Source organism: Pezoporus occidentalis, unplaced genomic scaffold (assembly GCF_034315485.1).
Source record: "Pezoporus occidentalis ecotype Australia unplaced genomic scaffold, CSIRO_AGI_Poc_V1 ctg137, whole genome shotgun sequence".
Classification (NCBI taxonomy): domain Eukaryota; kingdom Metazoa; phylum Chordata; class Aves; order Psittaciformes; family Psittacidae; genus Pezoporus; species Pezoporus occidentalis.
The window spans coordinates 1,771,021-1,798,856 of record NW_026913177.1 but is presented as its reverse complement, the minus strand read 5'-3'; the positions used below and the strand labels follow the sequence as shown (position 1 = coordinate 1,798,856).

General features: G+C 39.9%; 1 protein-coding gene across 5 annotated transcripts in view; it reads right to left on the bottom strand.

The window, feature by feature from the left end:
- Positions 1 to 8,361: 8,361 nt before the first annotated feature.
- The window catches only part of KCNQ1 (potassium voltage-gated channel subfamily Q member 1), a 396,763-nt gene continuing 377,288 nt past the window's right edge, over positions 8,362 to 27,836 (bottom strand). For all 5 annotated transcript variants that reach the window (XM_062609397.1, XM_062609392.1, XM_062609394.1 and 2 more), the window contains one exon: positions 8,362 to 8,857. In XM_062609397.1, coding sequence (XP_062465381.1) covers positions 8,657 to 8,857 — 201 coding nt within the window. In that variant the 3' untranslated portion in view covers positions 8,362 to 8,656. The remainder of the gene's footprint in view (positions 8,858 to 27,836) is intronic.

Genomic DNA, 27,836 nt, shown 5'->3' with positions numbered 1-27,836 from the left:
AGCTGCCAAGCAAAACACAGCTAAGCAAGCCTTGCCCATGAGCAGCTCTATCTCCTTTCTCATATGCATTCTACAGTGGTCTCTACTTTTATAATCACATGCCATCTTAAGCATGTGATGAAATAAATACACTTACTACCATGGCACACCTAATGAACAGGTCAGGGCAAAACATGCTACAACTCAAAACTGAATTTAATTAGAATATTTAAAACCAGTCTTCTCACTCAAGGATACACCTCATTGTCATTTTCTGCCACCAGCTCTGAGCTCTAAAAAATCAAAGGTCGTTTCATGCTGTGAAAACCCTAAAAGTTTTTTCCTCTTTTCCTCATGGCAGATCTGAAACATTCTAGGAAAATCTTTTTTTAAATTGCCTTTAGATCATATATCTGTATTTTAAAAGTGTTACTCTGGAAGCAAAATCTCCAGAAAGCTATAAATGACCGAAAATAATGAATCAGACTTGACATTATAGCAAATGTATCACAATATCAATACAGGTATGTTATTATTATTTGATACATAGATACAGAACCTTTCTTAACTGTTATTGCTGGTTCTCTAATACCTGACCTTAACCTGAGACACAATGCAGTATTTTAAAGTTACTTACACCTTGTCTGAGGCTTGCAGTTCAGCACATTTGTGCTTAGCCATCACTGGTATTTCCTTAGTTGTGTTTTTAATATTTAAACCTCATGCTTTTTGGGGGCTTCTGGCTGGCTGTGACAATTACACATATCTGAGGAAGGTAACACTGCTAGTATAATTGTCCTGCAACAGAGTAAATGATTCAATGGGACATATATCTTTTTTTCAGTAAACACCTACTACTTTTGTTTGCTGATCAAACTTTCTGACTTAGATTGCTAAAACTGAAATTCATTAGAATATTTAAAACAGTCTTGTGCTTGATCATGGTTATAGCCCAGGCCTTGGCTCTTTAAGCAAGTAGAGACTGTCAGCACCAAAATAACAAAGTCACTTTTGGAAAAAACCCTTAGAAAGCCAAAAGGAAAGCAAACACCTCTTTTTTTTTCTTTGCATAGTTCCCAGCAAGGAAAAATTCAGAGACCTCTAGTCAATGAGCAGACAATAAGCAGACCTACTTCTTCAAGAGCTGACTTATCTATGGAGGTTTTAGATTTTTTTGGGTCTGGATCAAAAGATGCAAGCACCTAAAAAGACTGAAGTAGAAAAATAAATAAAGTCACCTCACTGCTTCACAGATACCCTGGCTTTTGCAAAGGCTTGTGCAGCCACAACCTAAATAATTCAAACTATCGTTGTCAGGCAGCAGCCCAGTCCTCCTCAATAGGCACTTGCCTTATCACTCCACAGCAGATGCTTCAGCCAAGCATTGGATATTGAAAACATAAATAATGAAACAAAATTTGGAGACAATGGCTTCTGGGCCGGGGACAAAATACTGATGGATATTGTCAGTCTCGGTGTAACCAAGCAGCAAAAGCTCAAGTGACAACAATAGTGAGGAGAAGAATAGGGACAAGTGAGGAGCCCTGAATCTCAATAAGGCCTGGAGCTGCACATGCTGCTGTTACCCTAGAAACTAACCTCTCCCCTGAAGAGGTTTGCTCGGGCATTGTCCGGGGGACACAAGATGTGTCATACACCAGATGGTCGTGTGCTGTATAACTCAGTTATCTGAGTGGCGGAGTGGAGGAATGCAAGCCGCAGAGCGCTCCGGAGGGCCGCCCAGGGCACCATCTGTTCTTTCAGACCCAAGGCACTGCTTTGGCTTTGGGTTTTTTTTTCTCCTTCCAAGAAAGGAGGGGAAAACAAAATTAAAATGATTCACTATTCAGCAGGGAAAAAAAAAAAAAGCTTAATACAGTTGCCATATCTAGCTTTCATTTAGCTAATTTTATCCCTGGGTTTTTTGTCAGGTGAATTGCTTTTTTACGCCTGGGAGAGCAGCAATTATTTCTCTCTCAGGAGTCTATCATTTATAAATAAAACCCTTTTGAGACCTCATCGGTCATTTACCATCTGAAAACCCCAAACACTTTTAGCCATATGTTCTCCAAAGTCTCCTTTCCCCTCCACAAAGCTCTCAGCAAAGGTTTCGGCAATGTGAGGGAAAGAGCATTTTTCTTTTCTAGAATTGTTCTTCCCTTTGACAGTGAAGGAGGAAGGAGGAAAACAAGAAGTCAGAGTCAAAGCGGCAGTCTGAAGGGCTGGTGAAGTGAGGAAACATTAATCACAGGCTATGCGATGCCAAGGAGCAGTGACTAACGTGACTGCGAGCTGCAGGCACCAGGAAACATCCCAGGAGCCTGTCCCAGGCACCACTGGAGCCAACTGCAAGCCTTGCTGACTTCTGCCAGTTTTGGATTGAGCTCAGTTTATAACCCCATTAGGCAATTATTAGAACTAACAAATTGTTAGGCAATGCTTAAACAACAGTTGCAGATGATAGCATCTTATGAGCTGCTTGTAATCCTAATACTTCATATGTGCTTATCATCCTTACAGCACTAGAAGTGCTTGTAACAACTCTGTGTAACATGATAATTTTTACAAATTAATGATCAATATACTCTTAAGAATAAAACATGCAGCAGAACTGAAGACTGATTTTAGTTTCTTCTTTGGCTTCTTTTTTCCCCCTCCATTTCCCTTTAAGATTGCCAGCACAGAAAGCAGCAGTGATTAACACTTCAGCACAGCTGGCTTTAAAGTTTGTGTGAAATGCACAGGCACTGAGGGCTCAGAGCCAGACACTCCCAGACTTGGGAAATTATGGCAAGAAAACCTCTAAAGATTCATCTGCTCACCCCCACCAAGGATTTGCCCCTCTCTGATCTGAGAGACCTCGCTGAAGGCTGCCTAGCCCACTTGCTGCACCTGGCTGAGTGACTGACCAGCAACTCAGCAGAGTTGTGGAAGCTTTATTTCCTTTGTTCCATGGGTGTCTGCCATGGAGAGCCAAGCTTGGATTAACCAAGACTAAATCACTGGGCAGCTTGCCAGAGCAATGCTAGTTCTGAAGCAAACACAGCTCCAAGATGGTTTCAAGAATGGCTTTATAGATCAGTTCTTAGGTGCAAATCCACGGGCAGAGAGCATAATGCCTCATGTCAGGCCCCCCCAGGAAGCCTCTCCCCACAGGGAGCAGTTGCCAGCCCATGAAGGAGCAATCTGAATTTGGACAATGCCATTTCTTTTGGGCCAGCCCTTCCCCGGCAGTGGTCCCTCACCAGCGATGTAGACATCTTTTCATCAGGCACCATGCTGTATTACAATAGTGTTTCAAAATATGCCTATCTGGCACCTGCATTTTCTTTGTTGCAGTGCCAAGCATTTTGTCATATTAGCTTTTAGGCGACTGTCATTGGAAGCAATATAAGAAAAATTCTATTTTATAGCTTCTTTTAATAGCTGATCTAAAGGCAATGTGCACCAAGCCTTGCAGGAACCATCATCTCCCAGGAATATGCTTTCTGCAAGTCTCCTCTTCACTCCAGGAGTTAGAGGCTGTTTTCTGCTCCCAGGTGAGGCGTTACATCTCTTCCAGACTTCTGGGCTTGGGGAGGGGGGGAAGTGAGGACTTTCAACAAAGTTCCTGTAGAAACAAGGTTAATGCACCCATGCTGTGTTTGTTTTGCCTCCCCCTAATAACTTTTGAACCTGTTGGCCTTGTTCAACTTGACAGGATAGATCTCTACAAAATAATTCAGTTCTTATAAATTCTGTGAAAATAGGCACTGAGGTGGAAGAGAGAGGGGCCTGGTATCAACTTCCTCGCCAAGGAAGGGCTGAGTGCTCATGCTTATCTCAGTGGGCACAAGGGGAATAACAAAGAAAACAAACCTGCTCTATGTCATAGCCACAAAAAAACCCAAAAGCTTCAACTGAAACTTGCACTTCTTAGAAATTATAGTCAGCCCATGGACAAAACAAAAAAAGCCAGCATTCACAAAATTACTTGCTGTTTTCCATTTGAACTGAACCACTTCTGGTTATTGCATCCTTCTGAGGACATAGCTAAGCATCACCTCCACATGGCACTGGTGTTAACAGCTCACTGCCTTTCATGCACTTTCATCACAGCTGCTGCTACTCAGGAAGACCAGGGTACAAAATAATACACAGGCTCGTTTTTAAACGAAATTGGAGGGCATTTAGAAAGCCTTTCCTCAGTGTGAAGAAACATTATATTGCATGTGTTCAAGTGTGGTAGGTAAAGAAATTCGTATTGCTGAAGTGAAAAGAAATACCTCTGATTGTTGCAGCTTGAAAATGCAAAAGGCATGCAAGAGTATTATTATAAACCAGTGATTTGAAAACAGAAATGGGAAACAGAAACTTGTGAATCCACATGGCTGTCTGACCACAAGGAAAGCAATGCTGCATACACAACTGAGCTCAGCTTTCACTGAAGGACCATGGAACAATGTCTTTACTATACATTTTGAACTTGCAAACCCTTACACTGACCCACATGCACAGAGTAGTCCCATCGCAAGCAATAGACCAACTCCTGCACATAAATAAGCACACAAATACATTTTCACAGGAGTACAACATAAATGAGACTTGCATCATACTTTTAATCTTTTTCTTTTTCTTCTCAATGCCCCTTCTCTTCCCAAGCCCCCACCCCATCAGTAAAATGAGAACAGTAACATCCAGCTCAGCAGGGTACACAAGGATTAGCTTAAAATTGTTTTTACCTTTTCTCCTTTAAACTCCCAGAACAGAAAATCTTCCTGTATTTTCCTTTTTTATATTTCAAAAGGCAATTTGTTTCTTGCCCAGACCTTTTCAGTTCAGCCCCCTCACCGACTTCACCTTCCTCAGAACTGATGGGTTATATATCAGTCCAGAAGTGTCTGCTAGTTAACAACAGCCCTTAACTTGCTGCAGTAAGATGGCTATTTAATCCACTGACATCCAAAGATTTCTGCCTCAGCTAGTATTTAAGCATAGCTCTGGCCCATTGCATTATTTGAAATCAACCTCCTTTAATATAAAATGGTGAAAATGAGTGATGGCCAGACTTCTGGTGTTCTGTAACATACTATGTCAAAGGGGATCTAAACCTTTGACATCCTCTAATTGTCAGCTCGGCATCAGGCACACTTGAAACTCTGAAACTCCTTGGGCTCAGAATAGTAAAGGTTTTGAATATAGCGGGGGCCCTGGGTGGCTTTTACCTCCTGAGTAATTATTTATATGAGAGTGGTACCTCAAGTCCCAGACTGAAGGTCCGTTTGTGATAGGTACTGAGCTAACATACAGAAAGAGGCCTTCCCTGTCCCAGGGAATTTGCGGTCTAGATAGACAAGTAGACTGAGTGGAAGCGAGCAGGCAGCAGATGCAGCCAAACAGGTGAAATGACCCTCCCTGAGGTCAAACTGTAGCTTAATGCTAATGCCAGGCACTGTGCTTCTGTCTCGTGAATCCTAGCACAGTCCCTTTCCAGGAGCCCACACTTTTGCTCATCTCCTAAACCTCCCCTCTTGCACACATCTCCCCCTGTCTCCCCATTAATCTTTTTTTTTTGCAGACTTTCATGGTTGGCTGCCATGGAGTGAGCTTTCCTCACCACCTTCAGCTGGGCAGCCCATGTTTCTCCTCCTCTCCTATTTACTGGCTTCCTACCTTCCATATCTGGCGTAGCACCCAGAGGCTGGGGAAGCTGAGGCTGCTCACAGTTTTTTAGACCACTTTTTTTTAGCTGACCTTTATTGTTTTTAGGCAGGGATGGGGATCCAGGCACAGCTCACACCATTCTTGAAATGCAAACTGCTATTCAGCTGCTCTAAGTGTCTCGTTTCTGCAGTGTCAGACACCTTATTTTAACAGTTTACAAAAACAGGGTAGAAAATTATGAAGTCAAGGCTTTGCCTATCTTAAAGTTTCTTTGCTCCCCTTCAAGCTATTTACAAACATTTTCCTTGAAGAAACCCTGTCTGGACCGTTTGGATGAAGAGCAGACACCAGCAGATAAGGTTTCAGCAGAAACACATACTCATTGCATGCTGCTTACTTCAGGCTGGTCCAGTGTAAAACTGTTCAGCTCATCTTCCTGATGTTGCTGTTCCACAATGCTCTGTGAAAGAAAGATGCTGAGGTACTTACTTCCAGGAGAAGTCATTGAGGTATGAAATCTCAGCAGGAAAGATAAGTCCAGTCCAGCCCTCCAGGCAGAGAGGTCAGACCTATCTCTGGTGAGCACTTGGGGATGGCTAGCTCCAGTCAGCTGCATGGCAAAATTGGGTGGCTCATTTTATGACATTCCTCTTCAGATGGGAAAATGGATCATCTTCTTTTTCTTTGGGTGAGGTGGATTGTCAGAGTTGAAGTAACAAGTCTCAGAGCTAGTGCTATTTCTGAAACGATCAGCTGGGCCCAGGTGAGAATCACTGACTTCATGACGAGACTTCCAGCATTGAGAATCTGTAAAATCTGGTTAAACCTGGATATACCAGGATGCTGGTAACAGTGCTTTCCAGATGGGTATAGACCAAGTGACACATCCAGAAAGTGAAATTACTTTTTGCATGAAACATTTACTCAGCCTGTCTGTTATTACCGAGGTTAGCTGCCAAACAGAAAATGTAGGTATTGTCTTGAGAAGAAGCAGACAGGAATGGATGCATTTTCTGGTTAACACAGCACCCCTAGAAATGCAAAGACATCAGCTTTTCTGTGTGTATCAAGTGTCTGGATTTTAGAATAACCAAAAGACATGGCACTTTTGTCCCGTATTTTATTATGAAATTAACAGGCTGATTGAAAACATGAAATTACAGTGAATCTCATTTAAAAAATTTTCAAAATCATGAGAATAATTTTGATTTTTATAAAACATAATGCCCAGATACAATTCCTGTTTATGCCTGTAAATTTCTACACCCTTAACATTTACCTGCTGTACAGCAGTGAGGCTGGATAATTATAACATAATCTGTAAAGTTAAATGCAGTATACTTTCCTCTGCAGTCCAAGGGAAAGAGATTAAATCTTGAGAAGAAAGCCCAGAATATGAGCAGCAGAATGAGAAGGTTCCCTGCTGTCCCAGTTCATTACATATCAGTATTTCAGACTGCTCAAAGATACTAAAGACAGGTGATGTTAACTGCTGTGCAAAATTATGAGGCTTTAGGGTGTAATTTTTCCAGGAGAGGGAGAGAGATTGCTGTGGGGTAAAGGCTCTGCAGTGAGGGGAATAGGGTGCACTGGATGCATATGATGCTCAAAGTGCAAGAGCTGATAAATCTGTTTACATCTCCCTCTTTCACCAGCAGTATGGGCTACTTCCACCACCACACTAGACTAAACATTTTCCTGATACTTTGTCAGCTTTAAGGATGTTCCACATTCAAAGCAGGGCTGATAGGATACTGGTGCTGACTATTTGCAAGGGCTGGATTTCAACCTTTGTAATAAAATCCCAAATCCTGCACATTATGTATGTGAAATATCACATTGACCCAAACACTGCTGACTTTATTTTAACTATCATGTAGGTTAATGTGGTTCAGCCCTGTGGGTTGTAGCTGGGGCTCTTGGTCCTCTGAGTTAGAGCTGGCACTCTTCAATACCAAATGACTCTTGTAGGGAGATGAATTTCTCAAGACATTATTCAGGAAACTGTTCAAATTATCATAGATGCCGTCTGGGTGAAAGATGCTTTCCTGAACTGGGGCCTTGATTCCTGAGAGGATTATGGATGCTCAGTAAGTGGCCAGCCCAAGCACTTGACTGGCAAAGTCCAGTCACTTAAGTTTCTTGTACTATTCTTTGTGACTGTAAGCTAAAACCCAGTAGATTGAAGAAGTAGTAGCCTTCTTTTTAAGAAGCTATTTCAGGACAAGTACATTCAGACCACTGTGTTATTTATTTATATATAAATCCTTTGGCAACAATTTTCTAGAGAGCAGAAAGATTTTTTTTCTATGTAATACTTTATCGTCTCCCCATGAAAAACTGGTATCTTAAAAAATCTATAGCTCTTTCCACTATAAATAGTATTGTTCCAGATTAAGGATTAGTTCCTCCCTGAAGAAAAACAGATTTAAAAAATCTGGTCATTATCTGATAACTGTTTATGTAGCAATGTTAAAATAAAACAGAAAAAGAAAATCATTCAGTATGTGGTTTCTCATTCTCTAGAATGTTAGTGTACATTTCTACAATAAAACCAACATAAGTTACCGTAGTTTGTTCAAAAAACATTAGTAGAAATATATTGCTATTTGCAGATTCATAAACAGAATGCACTTTTTCCATCTAAGTTCAAGTATTATTAGAATACCATTATCACTATTATTATTATTAAAGATAATCCTTGTCATTTGGCCTGGTTTTTTGGTTGTTTTTTTTGGTGGTGGTTTTTTTTTTTTTTTTTTTTTTTCTTTCTAAGAAATAATGAGCTGTGATCATTTGTTCATGAACAAAATAAATGTGGAGTTTCAGTAAGTTTTGCCTGGTAGAAGACAGCCTGGCAATCCTTTCACTATTATGAGTGGCTTTAGAAGAGGGTATTTGAGACTAGTGGTATAGATACAGTAGTTGTGTGTTTTCTCAAATGGCTGATAAACCTAATTCCTTCCAGGTTGTCAACATTCAGTCCCATTTAAAGGAGAAAGGTGGGAAGAACCCACCCCAGACTTATACTGCATCAGGATATATCATCTTCATTTTCCCTCGGTACCGTCAGTTGATCGTAGGTTGGCAGGGTGTTATTAGGGAGGAAAAGATCTGAATTGACATTGTTGCCTCTCTGAGATGTTCTGTTGTTTCCTTGGTCCCCTTGCTGACAGGAAATCAGATGATGCAGCATATCTGTAATGAGGTTCAGTTTCTGGTCCATTTGTGTAACCTAGGAAGGAAAAGGAAAGATTCGTTTAGTAGCAGCAAGTAAGAAAATTGCAACAAACCATGAGATACAAATACAATATTAAAATGACAGTTTTCTTAATGAGGATCCGAACAACCTCTATGAAGACACCACAGATTCACAGTTCAGCAAACATCATCAGAAAATTAATGCAACAGGTCAGAGTTGGTTGAGGACAGGCCTGTTAATACTCACCTCTGGTATGTGCTTTGAGACTCATTTTATACCTGGATGAACACATGACAAATGAACATTTAAAGAGATGTGCTGTGATAGAGAACCAAGTCCCATAACTGAGTTTCTGTGAGGGTTTTTTGTTATTATTCTGGACATATTTTTTTTTTTTTTTGCTTCAACATGATAAACTTCTAACATGCTTATATGCCTTAATAATATCAGTATGTTCTAGTATCTGCTCTAGTTGCAGTGATCTAATCCATTCTAAGCTAGGACTGACTGATGCTTTTTGTTACATTTGGGCCCAATTACCAACTCAGGCCACAAAATGCCCACAGATATTTTTGCTACTGTGAGTGTATAGAAGCTGGGGTCTGTGGCAAGGGCTGGAAGTGGGGCATGGTTCAGTTTTATGCTCTCACCTTGTCAATGACAGCATTCACTAGGACTGCCATTTGAATGACATGACTCACAGCAAGACAAGAAACTCTTCTAAGATGGGTTAAAGCTAATTTTCCAACTGGGGTGCTGCAGGGGAAGGTTAAGCCTGAATCCGTAATGCTCATTTTCTTCTGCCTTGAGACAGAAGCTCCTTAAACTATTTAATTACTCTTTTTTTTTTCCTTTTCCTGCTCTTTCTTTTAATCTTTACAAGAAAGTATAATGAAAAGTCAGGATATCTAACAGAGGCTAGGTTATGGATTTGTCCAAAATTTAGATTCTATTTGGTGTACATTTATGGTATTCAGAAGAAAATCAAGAATGAAATATTTCTAGGAGCACCACAGATTCAGTCTCTGGCTTCTTGCAGTTTCCACTCAAGGAGTAATCTGTATCACCCCTCTTATCTGGCATGGGAAGCCTCCTTTCTCTGCTGACTCCAATATACTGAGAGAGCTGTCTTGAAGGGAAGATGGGTACCTCCAGCTTTGAAGTCCTGCCCACTCTCTGCCCCTTGCCATAGCACATCTTGAAATTGCACAGTAGGAGTCTGCCCTATGGTCTTCTGCTCCCTTCTACAAGTATAATGAGAAAGCCTCAATTTTGCTGTCGTAGTCTATGCCCCGTCAATCCACAGAGATCCCAAAACACTAAGCAAATTCTAGGCAAAAAGATATGTTTTAAAAAGGGAAAACAAGTAAGAGGGCAAAAAAACTGTGATAGGAATAAATTGCTGCTTAAAATATCTGCTAGAAAGTAGTTAAAGGCACATAAAACTGCCAGAAAGAGCATGAGTGGGAGCGATTTATATGTGCCTGGCTATCATCCAAGTATCACACAGGATAGTAAAAGACAGTAAGGCTGAGCAGAACATCAGCAAACCTGGAGGATTTCAGCAGAGACTGAAGTGTTTTTCCACAATAGAGAAATTGCTGAGTTTTTTTTCAAACACTATACAATGGGCAGGGAAGCAGATACAGTGATTTAAAAATATGAGGTGCCAGAGATTTATACTTTGCATCTGGTTTTGAAAACATGAGACAAAGCACCCTAGATGGTACATGAAACACTAGTAATTCTGGGTGGAAATGGCTGTTGAAAGATGAGATTCTTCAAATGAGGAAGCTGAAGAACATGTAAGTTCAAGATTTCTAGAAGGAAATACAGATGGAAAATTGAGCATATCATCAGGTTTTCTTTTCATCACTATTTGTTCACTCTCTTTTAAAAAGGCATGCTTTGCCCAAATAGTGCCCATCACAGATGGCTAACTCATGATCATCCACATGTAACAGTACAAATCAGTGCTAGTGAAGCCTGCAAAAATATCTCATTCCTCCATCCTCCACTGTGCAGGTACCACTTGCTTTCCGAGACAGCTGTGCTGGAAGGACTGTATTGGAGGACCGCAGACAAATAGCTCCCTTCAGAGTCCAAAGGGCAACTTTTCCTTAACAAGAAACATCTTTTTGCTAATTATTCTAAACTAACTAGGGGATTTATATATACATACTTTTGAATTTGTGATTCCAGGCAGGGATTACCAGAGGAAACACAGACCAAAGATATATCTGGAAAATGTGCATTCATGAAACTTTCGGAGTGATGAGCTATTGAACATGACAGTAGATTGGACTGAGATCTGGATAGTCCTTCAGCAGCTGCTCATCTTGGTGATGAAGTACTGGAGAGAAGTGAGATATGAATATTCTTGCTGGGAAATATATTCCCAGGAATAATTGTCTAATTTTTTCTAGGGAACAAGGTTTGGCTGCTGCAGCTGTGGAGTGCAGGAGGCCCACAGAAGCAGAGGCAGAAGCTGACTGCTATTTAGTTGGGCCATATGAGATAAAAAGTAAAGATCTTTGTCTTCCATGTTCTTTCCATGTTAGGGTAGGGCTCTAAAGCCACAAAGCTTTTGTGGAGGGAGGTCCAGGTAGCTGGTTGTGTTTGACTGTTATTTAATCAGTTCTGATTTCCAATAAAGCAAGCCATTTCCCAGGAAGTTCTCTGCCCATGAAGGGCTTGCTCCAAGACACACTGAAGTCAGTGGTAGTTTTGGCAATCACAGACTTCCAGTGACTTCAGCAGGCTCTGGATCAATATTTGACTGATTTGTCTATCCCAAATAGTAACATATTCTTTGGATATTACAAAAGAAGGAGCAGTCTGGATTTCTGTACATTGCTCTGCTTGTGCTAATTGTGGATGGGATCAGAAAAGATGACATTTGCAAATGGCGATGGGACAATGGGTCCCCATCCTCAGTTCTGCCAAAGGGGTGTCTGCTTAAAGTATGAGACATTTTAAAGGGAGAAGCAAAAGCCACAAGAACACAACTTCTATTGTCATTACAGGCCTCTGATGTACAAGAAGGAAGGTGTCACAGTCAAGTGGTGCTTGAACTGTTCTGCAAGTGAGGGTGTTTTTATAAATCACATTTTTCTTTGGTGAGACCTTTCCTTTTAAATCTTGAGAACATTTGAGGGAGCTTCAAAGGCAGCTTCCCTGGCTTTTCTTCTTTCTCAGTTCCTACACAATTTGGTATCTCAATACTTCTAATAGTTAATGCCTTAGTTTTGAGGGCCCCTGTAGACAGGAACAAATACGATGTTAGAAGGGGCTTTCTAGAGAAGCTCAGGGATGGGTGTGGGAATTTTCATAGAAGATTTAATTTAAACATTTCTCTGTAATAGTGACCGGGGGGGGAGGGGGGACGACACACCAACAATATCAGTATTATTAAGGAAAATTTCTCCAGGTACATGATTCTTCAAAAATCATGAAAAAGCTCTTCCTTCCATTTACAGTATCCAAGATCCCAGATTCTTGCAAATCCCCTTATCAGAGCTTCTGGCTTGGATTTGTTTATTTTGTTGCCAGAGATTAGGCAGCAGTCTTGGTGGAGGTCATATACCAGTTGCTGAGCTGTTTATAGGCGAATGTAATCTGCATTAAGGAAGATTTGTTCTCCAGACTGTCTGTACTTTCTCTTGAGAGTTGGTCAAAGAAGGGAGTATGTGTGTGGTGTCTGGGGGAAAGATAGAGGAAGGGGAGCCAGTAAGAAAACACTCTCCTCTACTATATGATTACTCACTGTTAGAAAACTATAAAGGCTGAGTTCCCGAGGAACAAAATTAATGGGCTTTGAGGGTTGCATGTGACGAGTCACTTTCTAGTCAATGAAAATATATGAACACTGTAACCACTGTCTCAACTGACAAATAAAATGGATAACACTGAGACAAAAAGCATCTTTGGAAAGAAAGGCACTTGCTACTCACTGTGTCCTAAAATCATCTCTCTTGCATAAAGCTATCAGTGCCAAACCCGTCTTCACTTTGAGATACTAAAAATGGTTTTGTTTTTTCAGTAAACTGAGACTGTTGCTTGTGTCATCTTCTTTGGTATTTTTATAGTAAATATTTATTCTACAGTTCTCAAAAGTGTAAAAAAACCTCTTTATTTTTTTATGGTAGTAACCCTTAAATGGCTGCTGATAATTCACCTTGACTGAGGGTATGCTGCTTGCGCTTTAAACAGAGGGCGATGACCTGGGTCTGAGAAGAAAATTCTGAGTTGTTGAGTCAGGGTCAGATTTCAGAAAAAAACCATGATTTTTAAGCTAGTCACTGGCTCTGTTTCTCCAAGAAGTTACATTCGTATCAGTGAACTGCTGTTAAAGAGGGCTTGACTTGGCATAGTAAATTCCTAATGCACCATATAGAAACTCAGTTTTGTTACACTTTTTTTTAAAATTATTTTGGGAAGTAAAACAAACTGATAACACCAGCATGTGGCCATTTGATTACTGACTGTAACACTTGTGGCATTTTAAAGTCATTTTTGTTTGTCTGAAGAATTTTGTCCTGATTGTGCAGTAGAAGCTCTAGGGTACCGGGTGCTCAAACTATAGGAAATAGAAGAAATGGCAGGGTTGATATATGAATTCTTTCTTTTCACTAGAATTGGGAAAGAAATTCAGGTAAGCAAGTAACTATTCCACAGAGAATTGTAGTTCTTTGCAGTGTAGTTATAGAAAGGGACATTTCCTTTTCAAATGTCCCTTTCCCCAAAGAAAAACATATTTTTTTAAAAAGCTTTCTCAAAGTTTCTGGAAATACGACATCTTTGGTTAACTATCCACTCAGCTTCACTTCTTTCATGTGGATTTCCATGATAATTAGAAATTTGTAGATTACAATTATAATGCCATTTTTCAGATTAGACATCTCCCTTGTTGAAAACAACAATAGTAAGAGACATGTTCTGACAGGCCAAAACATGAAAAACTGATATGAAAGCGCTACTTCAGTAATACGTGATTAAATAAATAATATGAAATACAGCATATATGTTACCAAACACAGAATATTGGCAGCATGTTTTTATAACTGTCACTTTTAGAATACTGCCATTTTTTTTCCCCAAACGAAAATGCAGATACAGCCTTCAGGAGCAGCAGTAGCTGAAGAAGATGTTACACAATAAAACAGAAATCTTCACAGCTACCTTTGACTATTTCCAGCCACTTACTTACAACCTATAAACATAATCCCTATGGAAGTAAATGCTGCAGATCAGCAGCCGGTAAAACTTCAGTTACAAAAGGAACTATTAAATGAGACCTACAAAGAAACAAGTGGCAACAACCGATGTTGTGTTTATATAAGAGAGGAGTTCCTTTAAGATCTTAAAAATAAAGAAATATAAATAGAAAAGTTACAAGCACACAAGTTGATTCAGTTTTTACATGTCACCTTCATAAATTTATCTGGCTGTAACTTGCTGCTTGACTAAAGAAAGCAAGATAAGATGAATATATACCTCTCCTTCTAGCAAGAAGGTCAGCAGAATGCTGGCAGATGGGAGAATTAACTTATGGGAGAGTGAAATACACTTAGTTATGGATTGTTAAAGAGTATAAGACCTCAAAAGGTGGAAAGCTTTTGGGGCAGTGCTTACTTTGGAAGTGGAGACATTTCAAAAAGGCCTGAGGGTAAAAAAACGGTTGGAAAGGGATGATCTAAAGTGTTGCTAGTCAAGACAGAAATGAGGACCATGATGGATATGGCTGGAGGAAATGGTAAGAAGCAGAGACTGGATATGGCTGCTAGTTTTGAAGAGAGAGCTGAGAATGGTGGCCTCAGTTCAGTGCTTTTGTTGCTGCTATTAACAATTTCTTGGAAAAAAAATATTTGGCTTATATAAAACACACAAGCAATTGGAAATCTGCTCTTCCTGAGAAACTTTCTTTAGCTGTAGGTGTAGATTTGGGCCATGAAGCCCCTCTGCTAGCTCACTGCTCCCTAAGCTCCTAGGCCTGTCCTGTTGGCCTCTCAGTACGGAATGCATGCCCAGATGTGTGCAACACTCACAGATCTGTCTGGCATCCAGAGGGCTATAGCCAAGCAATTAAAATTTGTGGTTGACTCTTTAGATAAATGAGACAAGACTTAAAACACATGGAAATTTTCAAGTTAGGACAGTGTCCAAAATCTACAGTCTTTGGCCCAGCAGTGCCTCAGGATACAGCATTTATTTTTTTCTTTTAGTATTACAAAGGTCAGATTTCTCTTTTTTTTAACCCTTTCCTCTAAATTAACAGAGTATCAGTAGATGAACAAGGGAGCTTGGAATGTTTTTCTCTCCTTGCATGAAGCCAGGAAAGTGAAGTTTAGGGTCTTTTCTCCAAATATAACTTTTATCAGAAGCCACTAAAGAAGATAAAATCCCCCTATCCTATTAACTGAATACTCTGGATTTTTCAAGAATTTGCTTATCTTCATTTACTATAGCCCCCCCTTCAGGAAATAATATCTCTTTGACCAGACACAGCTGTCTTCCATCTCCATTTTAAAATAAGACATAAATTGGCAAGAAGAGAGGGATTCTTTCCTTACAAGTGAATCAATGATACTAAAAGTATGAGAAGTTTATGTATCCACAAGTATTACTGGACATCTATCTAGCACCATCATCATAAACAGCATCCCAAATTATGCTTAAATTGAAATCCAGCTGTATGGAAGATGTCAAACAGGCTTGAGATAACAAGAAATATAAAGGAATTATTGATCAAAAAAAACAGGGGAAAAAAATAAGCCCCTTATTTTTACGCAATAGTTTTGTTATGATTATGGAATAAATGGCAGTCATTAGTGCATCTTATATCCAAAGCACTGTGTGAATCTTTGTGCACTGATACAGTAGAACACTGCAGTAGATATCTACCATCATTACTAGTACAAAGTGGGGAAAACTGAGGTAGTAAAGTTAATGGCCTACCTTCAGATACAATAAACAGCTTCAACTTGGAAAGAAGAGCTCTAGCAAAACCTTAAAAATCTTTTCCCTGTCCTAAGCAGATCCTCAGATCTCAAAGAAAACTTCAAAGCACTTTTCTGTTTTTTAGTGAGACAGAAAGTTGGAAAACCGATTGCTTTTTCATTTTCCATCACATTCTTGGTCAGCAAAACATTCCCATGTTGGGTCCTTCTGCTTGAGCACTCCAATACCTATCTGCAGAGGAAAGAAAAACTCTTGTATTTCAGATGCTGCAGTTCCACAGATGTGAAGAAAATTCCCCATGGTACTTTCCTCTGGAGGACTGTTTCTGCTGGTTTCATCACAGCAGTACAGCCTCTGAATATCACTCCATATTTTTGTTGTCAGAAGTTTGGCTGTCAGACAACAGCTTTCTCCTAGCTGTAGATTCTCATTTCCAGTGTGGAACAGTGGCATATTTACAAGACTTTAAGGGTTAATAAAAACAGTAAAAGACCCAACTAGCATAAAAACATGGCCCAAACTCTCGTTCATAACGAAATAAACCACAGGCCCTCCCTACCACCCTCACCAATTAAAGAAAACAAAGGTGACTAATCTTGCCCTCTCTCCAAAGGGGAATGTTTTGCTTCTTGAATCCTTGGCTCTGGCTCTCGTATGATACTGGGACTATGACTAATAACGTCTTGCCAGAGTACTGCTGATAATTTCACCATGGAGTAGCTGTTCTTGTTCTGGATCATCATAGTATGCACTTAAGTTGCCAAGACTTTATTTAAAAAAAAAACCCAAAGAATAAGATATACATTCATAATCCCCAGTGTTAGAAATACGTTTTTCAGCTTTAACTGTTAGGTTTTGCCTGACAATTTTCCCTCCTTCCTCCAAACTGTTATTTTTCAGATGCCTGCTATGAAACGGTTCCCTTTTTCCTCTCTTTCTCTCAAACTCTTTTCCTAATTCAAAACAGATTTGAGGCTGCTGCTCTTTCTAAAGCAAATATGCCATGTATCACATCGAGTTAGGTTAGCATTGCTTATATTGTGTTTCACACTTCACCCAACTGAGGCATCCATACTGCTTTTCAAAGGGAATAAAGCCAGACTATGTGTACCAGGTTTTCTGGTTGGAATAGAAAATGAGACACATCCACAAGTTATGGATCTGATTTTATGGCATGACATGAGTAGGGAAGGGCAACACTATCTGCTTTATGCTCATAACGTTAAAACCAAGATGACTTCGTAAGTTTGTTTGTGTTTTTTTTTTAAATTAATATTTTTGGTCAGTTCCTTTTTTATCATTTATAATCTACTCATTAATTATGATTTGATAGTTACTATACAGGCAAAAAAGGACATAACTTCCTTTGTATCTTAAATGAGTTTAAAAATTAATAACCATATAAATGACTTCTGCAGCAATCAAACCTGGAAGGGGAAAAAGAGCAGGGAAGAGAGAAGCAATTAAAAGAACAGTGAGTTTTGAGATTCCCTGAGGGTTTCTGGTAATTAAACCAACGGCAACATGAATCTCTGTTTGATGTGGTTCTGAATTTGTTTTCAGAAGAAAAGTCTTTAAAAAGATTCTTTCAAGCAAAATTTTTAGATAAGCAGCTCAGCATGAATAATTAGACCAGAAATACTTTGATAAATATTATTATGGAGAAGTCATTTATGGGCCATGGCATTAAGGTTAGAAATCCTGGTGATAAATAAGGTGCCAAGTTTGCACCCATTCTGAATACACAAAACCAGAGCTGTATTCTTGTATGCTTGAGTCTGCTCCTCAGAAAGGAGGCGACCTCTTGTTTTGCCATTGCATTAAGCTTTACAGAGACACAGATGCAAGACAGAAAATTTCAGTGGGAAAGCTCAGTGGAACGAAAGAAAACCACACACAGTTCCAAAGGCACTTTTCATTCCCAGGGGCTACACAGAGATCAGAGGTGAAATTTATTGGTGATAAAAAGTCTGTGAGCCCACTCTACTCCCCCAGACTTTCCAACCGCCATTTGATTTTGCTGAAATCATATCCTGAAACACCTCCTTCAGAATGCTCTAAAAATAAAATTGCTTTATAAATAATAATAAAAAAAATCCCACTGAAATCCAGAGAAGATGCAGGTGCTCTGCACCCTCTAAAATCAAGCTGCCTTAGACACACCAAAAATGCATTTCATTTACTGAAGTTTACTGACTGCTCCAAAAAGTGGAGGCAGATACAATCAATCACAAGCCAGCAAATAACCAACAAGTGAACTAGTAGCTAATATATTTGCCAGTGGAAACCCATGTTGAAAAGGAAAAGAAACTGCTTGTTGGCTGTCATGGTATTATTCATAAAGGCAAACTAGTGAATCTTATGGATACCAGGAGCAAAACTACAACAAAGGCAACCAACTGCTAATGAAGAAGGGTTTTCAGTCAAATTTCATGGGTCATACAAAGTCATTACCATGCCTGCAGGAGTTCAACAGCTTTGCCAGTTGAATTCGGGTGAAATGAAGTGATTATTTTGTAATGCATTTTGTAGTTTTAGACTTTTTTCTCTAAATTCCAAGCTCTGGTGGCAATCAGCTATGCAAGGATAACAGCTTCAATTTCCAGAGTTAGTCTATAAGCAACATTACTGCAGAGGCAACCTTCAAAAGAGGTCTTCTGTGTACACCAAGGTCTCAGAAACTAGATTTTATAGACTCTGGTTTATTTTTGCTTAAATACAACCTTATGGCTTTAAGCAAATTTCCTAACACTTTGGGGACTTGACTTATTTTGAAAAAAGAGGGACAGATCATTTAGCTGCTGCTGGTAACAAGCTCTGCATGGGTTAACTTTCCAAGTTGGTTCCATTGCAGGTTTCTGTCTGGTTTTGAGTCACTTAAAATATCAAGGCTTGTCTCCATAACATTTTAAGCTATAATGATTCAAAAGTAAACAACTGTTTCAGAAAAAATAATGTGTTTGAAAAATCTAATGGATGACAACGATAACAAAAAATCCTTAATGTTTTTCTTTGTCAATAATTTCTTCTAGGAATATAGCCAAGCTGGGCATTTATTTGGGCTGGTAAACTGTGGCTCAGAAAGTGGATCTATTGGCAGTGTAAGCAAATGCTCAGTGGTGGAAGCAAAAGGTTCACAGTGTTTCCTAGCTGATTAATCATCATGACAGGCTTGAAGACTAAATGATCTGCTCAGCTCCAGATGTTAGGTGTGTATCCACCTCTTGTTATTCTGGTTCATAAGCAGCAGCCTGTCTTGTTCATCCTTAAGATAATTATGACCATTACTGTTCAAAACAAAAAAAAAAAAAAAAGATTTGGACTTTGTAATTTTATCCTGTGATAAAGGAGGCTTCTAAACAAAATAACACAGTACATATAGTCTAGACGTGATGAAATACTGGAGGATCCTTCCATCAGCGGTGGTGACAGTCGTGCACATAAAGCTTTGTGATGTTTCCCTTCTCCACTCCCACCTCCTACAGAACTGTTATCAACTGCACAAAGGAGGAGTATGAACATGTAGCTGGATCTTTCCCCTCAAGCCCCTGCCATTAATGGCTGCACTAGCCCCTGTTAAATCAGTAACAAAATGTAGCTTCTCTATGATGGAAGGCAGCATCTGTTTCACATCACATGGTAACACTCCACAGTTTTTACAGATAGGAAAGATGAGGAGAATATCATGGTAGCAGAAAGAAGCCACCCAACCCTGCCAAAGACAGACAGGATGTTCAGTGGCTGCAGGTGATGAGAGATCTGTCATCTAAAGGACTGTCCTCCACAGAGGGATCAAGTACGTCTTGGGTATCAGTAAGGAAGGACCTTACTGACAGTGGCATTCCAGGAAGGGAACACCAGAAAATCAGCACCTTGCTTTCTGAAGCAAGCTACAGTTCATTCTTCCTGGCTGAGGAAATAGAAACCACAGAAGGTGGAATGACTTGCCTCAAGTCCTGCAGAAGATGATGTCTGAGACAGGAACATCACCCACGCCACCTGAAAACCTCACAATAACCACGCTGATCTTTCTAGATGGGACATGGACTGTCATGACAACACAAGCGTCTGACACTGCTTTTTAGAAACTGATTTACAGAGAAGGCAGAGGAGGTCTGGTTGCACTTATTCCTCTCTGGCTTAGTACTCACAGTGTACATGTGCAAGTGAGAAGACCATGTGTGACCAGCTCTGATATGCATTATTTATATCACGGTTCTACTGACTGAAAAACTAACAAATCCACAGCCTGCAGATGATGTGCAGACATGCAGACACATCATCACAAATATCACTTTGACTCTTTTTTTTTTTTTCTTTCCTGCTGCACTACAGTGTACATAGCACTTAGTACAATGGTGAAATAAGCCTCTGGCTAAAGAAGCAGCTTGTTTAAATCACAGCATTTCTTCACATTCAATGGATGCATAGAAATAAGTGTAATTTTCCAGGGAAACATTTCTATATGATTATTTCACATAGGTCAAAGTTTGTCAAACCCATTTGTGATACAGTGATGCAAGGTGCTCAACACTTTCCTTACTATCTGAGTGTCCTCGAATCCCAGTGAGCATTTCAGTGAGGAAGATCTGTGAAACATGCAATGTGTAACTTTCTGTAACAGTGACTGCACAATACAAGAGGTCAAAATGAGGTTTCTTTCCTCATGTATTGTAAGTATGGCCAATTTATAATTCTACAGTTCATTTAGGGCTTGGATATCTGTGCTGGACAAATGATCTTGCTCTGTGTAGAAAATGACAGGAACTCAATCTTAGGAGACAGTCCCAGAGGCTAAAAATGCTTTTGTTAGTACAATGAACACCTGTATTAATTGCACACTTCACTTACTCAGAGGTCATTGCTAATGGCAAAGGTTTTAAATCAGCCACCCCAGGAGACAGACATCATTATATTTCTAGAGCAGTCTTTCTGATGCTGCCAAACTAGGCAACCCTGAAAATAGGAATGCCATCCAGAGGGACCTTGACATGCTTGTGAGGTGGGCTGAAGCCAACCTCATGAAGTTTAACCATGCCAAGTGCAAGGTCCTACACCTGGGTCGGAGCAATCCCAGGCACAGCTACAGGTTGGGCAGAGAAGAGATTCAGAGCAGCCCTGAGGAGAAAGACTTCGGGGTGTTGGTCAATGAGAAAATGAACATGAGCAGGCAGTGTGCACCTGCAGCCCAGAACGCCAACCATATCCTGGGCTGCATCAAAAGGAGCGTGACCAGCAGGTCGAAGGAGGTGATCCTGCCCCTCTACTCTGCTCTTGTAAGACCTCACCTGGAGTATTGTGTGCAGTGCTGGTGTCCTCAACATAAAAAGGACATGGAACTGTTGGAACAAGTCCAGAGGAGGGCCATGGGGATGATCAGGGGACTGGAGCACCTCCCGTATGAAGACAGGCTGAGGAAGTTGGGGCTGTTCAGCCTGGAGAAGAGAAGGCTGCGTGGAGACCTCCTAGCAGCCTTCCAGTATCTGAAGGGGGCCTATAGGGATGCTGGGGATGGACTCTTCATTAGGGACTGTAGTGATAGGACAAGGGGTAATGGGTTAAAACTTAAACAGGGGAAGTTTAGACTGGATATAAGGAGGAAATTCTTTCCTGTTAGGGTGGTGAGGCACTGGAATGGGTTGCCCAGGGAGGTTGTGAATGCTCCATTCCTGGCAGTGTTCAAGTTGGACGAGGCCTTGGGTGACATGGTTTAGTGTGAGGTCTCCCTGCCCATGGCAGGGGGGGTTGGAACTAGATGATCTTAAGGTCCTTTCCAACCCTAACTATTCTATGATTCTATATACTCACACTCTGGAGTCCATGAAGGTGAAAGTCTGTAATACCCTGTTGCTGGGAACAAGAAGACAGTCCAGAACATTTGAATGAACACAAAATATTAAGAGAGTAATCAGACACTGTTGCTGAAATCTGATGTTTAAGTTTTAGTTTTAGAGTTAAGTGGACATTTTTCTGACTTTCATGTAAATGGCTTTCTTCATCTCTCATTGTATACCAGTACCTGACCCAGCAATACTTTTAAGGATGTGAGAAATGTCAAATAATTTCATCTTATTCACTTTGTAATTAACAGGTGCTATTCATTATAACTCAAATAACTAACTGGATGTTACCATATGGTATCTGTTAGTTACCATAACTAAATGGTAGCTAAAATTATGCTGGAATTCAAATGACGAGGTCAGCATTCATTTTTTTTGCTGATGTAGTTCCCCAGTTGAAGTCATCTGTAGTTCTCCCCAGATGGCACCTGTTCACACTGGTGCTAGTCAGTGCTGGTACTTCCTAGCTTGGTATGCAAAATGTGGAGAATTAATGGTATATAACATGAAAAACAGAATCTAACTGGTCAGAGGGGGCAGAGATGCCTGCATTTTACACTCCTCCTAATCTGTCAGACTGCATTTAAAACCCATCAGCAGATTTCTTACTTTGAAATCACAGTCGAGAAAATTAATTTAGGTAGGTGCTTCCTTCCTCCAAGAGGTCATGTTGTCCTCAATAGAAAAGTAGCATCATTTCTGCAAAGGCAAGGAGCATGAAGGTGTGGGCAGGGTTCTCCACAGAGGTGGTTACAGCTGCTCTACAATGTAGCACCATACAGAGGGGTAAAGAGGCAAGAATTTGTTCAGAAACAGCAAAGAACAGGAGCAAGGAGCAAGAAAAATAATGGAGCAAAGGCAGAGAACAGATCTTTGAAGCATTCAGTGTTTTCACAACTGCCTCCTATGTGAATGCTAAAAAGGTTTTCAAGGATGCAAATGATCAGATACACAAATTCTTCATAAGGCACCTAGGAACTCTAACATTCAAGCTAAAGGCAATGAATTGATTATTTTTTCCATCAAATTATCTCCAAACTCTTTAATCTGAACTTTATCTTGTAGTTTACAAGCACACAGTAAAATTTTCACGGACACATAGGTGCAAATTTTTTCTACCAGTCCTGTTACCCTTTTCAGTTAGATTCATTAGCCAACGTGAAAAAAAACCAATAATTCCTTGAGCTTTGTGTACACCATGAACCTCTCTCCCCCTCCACTGTGACTCAGGAACAGGGCATGTTTTGCAACAATGTCTCCTAAACATCCAATAATCCCAATTCACTTCTCTTTCAGCCCAGAATAAATGAGGAGTAAATTTATTGATGTCAATGGGATTAAGGCAATATAAATGGCCTGAAAACACAGATCACTGTTAGCACTCAGAAGAGTACACTACAAAGGCTTGTCCACTTGCATACAACATATCCCATATAGTAAATAGCACATACCACTACAAAGATCTCATACAACTAAATGGTGCATTGTTTAAAGCAGATCTTTCTTCAGTGCACAGAGACAGAACTTCCTGTTATTTTAAAGTAACAACCCTGTCATGCAAATTCTAGCCACATCTTCATTCTTCTGCTATTAAATCTCCTAAAACTTCATAACTTCATAGGAAATATACTATAAAAGAAAAAAACAAAACAAAACACAGAAAACACCAAACCTAGCAGGGTATATTCAGATAAGCTACAGTTTTGGAAAGAAATCGCAAGGTTTTTAGCATACACTGTAAAAGTAATGATAACCAAAAGGTTATCTGAAGTGTAATTTAAAGAAATGTGTTTTCATTGTTTTCAGATAAAAAATCCCAAGGCTATGCGTAAAAGTCCTGAACTGCAGGACAGTAATGAGTTTGTGAATCAGCACTGTAAATTCCCTGTGCTGTGAATGTGGGAGCCATCAGGAGCACACACAATTGAGTCAGCAGTTACCAAGACACATACATACAGTAGAGGCCACTCAAGTCTCCAAACTGCCATTTATCATTTCCTGAGAGAACAGTTTCTTGGCAAGCTGTCTTCAAAAACATTTTTTTTTCCAAAACAACCAACCATTCCAGCAGACTATGAATACCACTATAATTTGGTCTATTTTTCGTATCAAGTAGACTATGGGCTCTGGTTTTCAGTTAATTAAAGAAACCTTTTCAGATTTCCAAATGTTGTTTGCAGCAGGGTAGATCCCACAATGAGCCAGCTCTAAACCAGTGCCAGTTGCAGACCAAACCAAATGGAGATGAAGAAAAAAACCAAACATTTATAAAATGACAGTTTGAAGTCTCAAAGCCCAGCTTACATAATGCCAAATTCGGCTGCCCTGCCAAACTGTTAACTTGTGTCTCTGATGAAAATAGCTGTCTTAGGCTTGACCGTATTCATACTCCCAAATGTGTAATGGCTCATAGCTGTCTGTCAGAACTTGAACTCCATCTGTTGTTGTTATTATTATTATTATTACTCCTACTACATACTAATAGCACTTAAGGGCCTTGTCTGAGATCAGAGCTCTGATGGGCTTTGAGATTTCCATACAGATAGATAGAAATAACCATTGCCTTAAAAAATAAAAAAAGGGTGGGACAAAGATCATATTTTGATTCTTCTGTTATACATATGCAACTGAGAGATGGAGAGATTAAATGTCCTTCCTGTGCTCACACAAAAAATATCTGGGGTAAAAGCTAGGAATTTAACCAAAGTTTTCAAGTTTAAATCAACTTTGTCTTTTTTCATTAACCCTATTCTTACTAACTACAAGACTGTATTCAAATCTGTATTTATAAGGTGAGACATCAGACCCACATTCAGCTTTGGGATATACAAGACCTAAGCACATGCCTAGCAAAGGGGAGCAACATGCCTCTAATCTCTTACAAGAATATTTATGTTAACATAGCAATAGTTACTTGTGGCTTTGCTTCTTGAAGCTTTACAAAAATCAAACTTAGGAAATAAAGTCCCATATTTTGATCTCCTATTTGGTGAAGGAAGTCTGGATTCTGCTATTTCTCTGCAGAGTCCTCTGTGCAAGCAAACACAGAAACAACAAACTGCCATGCTTCAGGAAAAAAGTAAATAATCACTTAATGGGTTTCTCTGAACATCTGACCTGCAGTTCACACATTCTTACTGAAAAAAAAAAAAAAAGGAAAAAAAGAGTAGTTATACATGTTTTAGTAAAGAACTATTATATTACTTTGTCTTCAGGAGACTTTTGCCTTCTGAAAAAAACCCAAGTAGCTTCCTACTTCAGGAGTACTTTCCTTCTGAAAATCAAGCATTTTACTTACTTATAAGTTGCTATTTGGAATCATAGGATGTCTCAATTTAGAAGGGACCCATAAGGATCACCGAGTCCAACTCTCTGCTCCTTTCAGACTACCTAAAACTAAAACACATGACTAAGAGCATTGTCCAGATGCTCCTTGGACTCTTGACAGGTTTGGTGCCATGACCACTTCCCTCAGAAGCTTGCTCCTTTGACTGACCAACCTCTCAGTGAAGAACCTTTTCCTAATACCCAACCTGAACTTCCCCTGATGCAGCTTCTTTCCATTTTCTTGTGTCCTATCACTGGTCAGCAGAGAGAGGGGATAAGCACCTTCCCTTCTACCCCCACCTCCTGCCCTAAGAATATGTGATTTTAGAGGTTTGTTTTGTTGTTCGTGGGTTTGTTTGTTTGTTCAGTTTCTCTTTTTCCCTGAAGATAAAGAATAAATGTACCTGAAATTAGGACAACTTCCAGTCAAATTAATCTCAAGTCTCCATTCCAACTTATGGATGTAGGAGAGCATCTCAAAACACTTAGAAGACATACAGATAATCACAACAATATGGGCAACATTATGCATCTCTTCCTCACTTTCTGGGAAAAGCTTTTCAGCTGAAACATTCCCAAAAATTTTGGTCTGAAATACCCACAATGGAAAATTTCAGGTCAGATAGTTAAAGCTGCACATAAGTGAACCAAGACTTACAGCGGGAAATGTCTTATGCTCCGAAGCACTCCCACTGCCCAAGAACAAGCAGGTGAGTACTCATAATAAATCCCAAAATATGTTTACAAGGGAGACAAACTGTGCTTCATTACTTGGCCTCAATACCACACTTTTGGTTACTTTTACAGAAAAGGGGACTGCCGTTACTTGCCTTGATCAGTAAATAGAGTTTGTGTTGTACAGAAAATCATGGCATGTAACAATTTTATTAACCTCTCAAAATATTGAGATATTTCAAGGACTGGAAATTGCAAAGTATTTTAATTTGGAAACAAATAAATGGCTTTAACTTAAAAATGAATGTTGATAGCACTGAAACATCCAATTAAACCAGTAAAAAACTTATCACTATCCCAAAGTGTCTAAAAGGAATAAAAAACCAGACCAAGAGCAGCGTTTCAATGTCTTTGGATCACAATGAAAAAGTCTAAATCAATGATTCCAAGAAGGTTTGACTGAAAATGTTACCCAGGTAGACTTGTTCACTGTGACAACACAAAAGTTTCTAAGGGGACTTCTGTTTTTTTTCCCAAAAGACTAATTTTTGCCTGCTCTATCTAAAATAAGGCTCTTAGGACATCTTACTTTTTGAGTAACATCCCCTGACAAAACCTGACCATTTCTCAGTCCTTCTTTGCTGTTAGCATGCCCTCCTGAGATGTTGACACAAGTGCCTGCTCACTGCAGAAGCTCTTTGGAGCAGGCTTCTGAAGAGGATGTCATGAGGACTATCAGTTCTAAAATCATTTACAAAACTGCAGAATTTCCTGTTTCAGTAAGTGGCTCTAACTAGCTTTTTTTTCCAGCAGAAATCCCTGGAGATGCAAATCACTTTTCCCTGTACAGAATGGCAACTGCTAATGTTGTAAACTAACAGGGCTGTCAAAAAAACTTTGTATGGTCCCCAGATGGCTGAAGTGTACCTTTCCACCTCCAGCTTTGTCCAAGGTGAGCACGTAGCAAGTCCTGCCTGGGAACCTTCCAAAGCAGACTGTGTACTGGGATTACTGTGTAAAAGTACGATAGATGGGTGTCCTCTAAAGCCAGTGGGACCTTTGACATTGACTTTAAAAGGAGTAGAAGCAGAGCTGAGAATAATTATTTTTTATCAACTTTATTTACTTTAGGATTTGTCTCAGGAGTATTCAGGTCAGGGCTGGCCCTGGAAGTGCTTCAATCTGTAAGGGTCAATTAGTGTCAATGCTAGTTTATTTTTTCTAAATTTGATAGAAAAGTCTCTCCAAGCCTTTTAGTTGTGGAAATGGATGCAAAATATAAACCCATCCAATCATTTAAGGTGAAAATTTTCCATTAAAATCTGGTGGTGTTCAGTCTCAGTGATACAAAAAACCCACCTTGATCCTATAGCCCAATTTGTTAAGCCAGTCTTGTACACATTGATCTGATTACCAGGGAAAATACAGAGAGGAAAGAAAACAGTAAGGGCTGGTCATGTGGTTTTATGAGACACGGGCCAAAAATATTATCCCCAGTTGTCTCTTGAGGACTGTATTTAACTTGGGTTTACAAAGAATATCCCTGGTCTTGAGAGGGTCCAGAAAAGGGCCACAAAGATGATCATGAGATGCTCGAATTTGAGATCCTCAGGACAGTGAGAAGAGCGTGCAGCAAGCTCACTGCCCTGGACTTCAAAAGAGCAGACTTTGGCCTCTTCAGGAACCTGCTTAGTAAGGTTCCATGGGATACAGCCCTAGAGGGCAGGGGGGCCCAAGACTCTTGGTTGATATTCAAGGATCACCTGCTACAAGCTCAAGAGTGTTGCATCCCAACTAGAAGGAAGTGCAGCAGGAGGGCCAGGAGACCTCCTTGGATGGATAAGGAGCTCCTGAGGAAAATTCAAATGAAAAAAGAGGCTTATAATAAGCGGAAGCAAGTACAGGTGGCATGGGAAGAGTACAGGGATGTTGTCTGGGAAGCTAGGGACCAGGTTATGAAAGCTAGTACCAGACCCATCCTACCTTAAGAAATGAGCTGAAGAGAAGGGAAATGATAGTAAGGAAAGGAATGTACTAATTACACAACATAACCCTAAGGGGGGAATATAATAATTTTCTACTGCTTGGGGCAGAAACTAAACAGCATGGGATGTTGTCCAGGAAGCTAGGGACCAGGTTAGGAAAGCTAAGGCCCAGTTAGAATTAAACTTAACTAGAGGTATTAAAGATAACAGGAAGGGATTCTACAG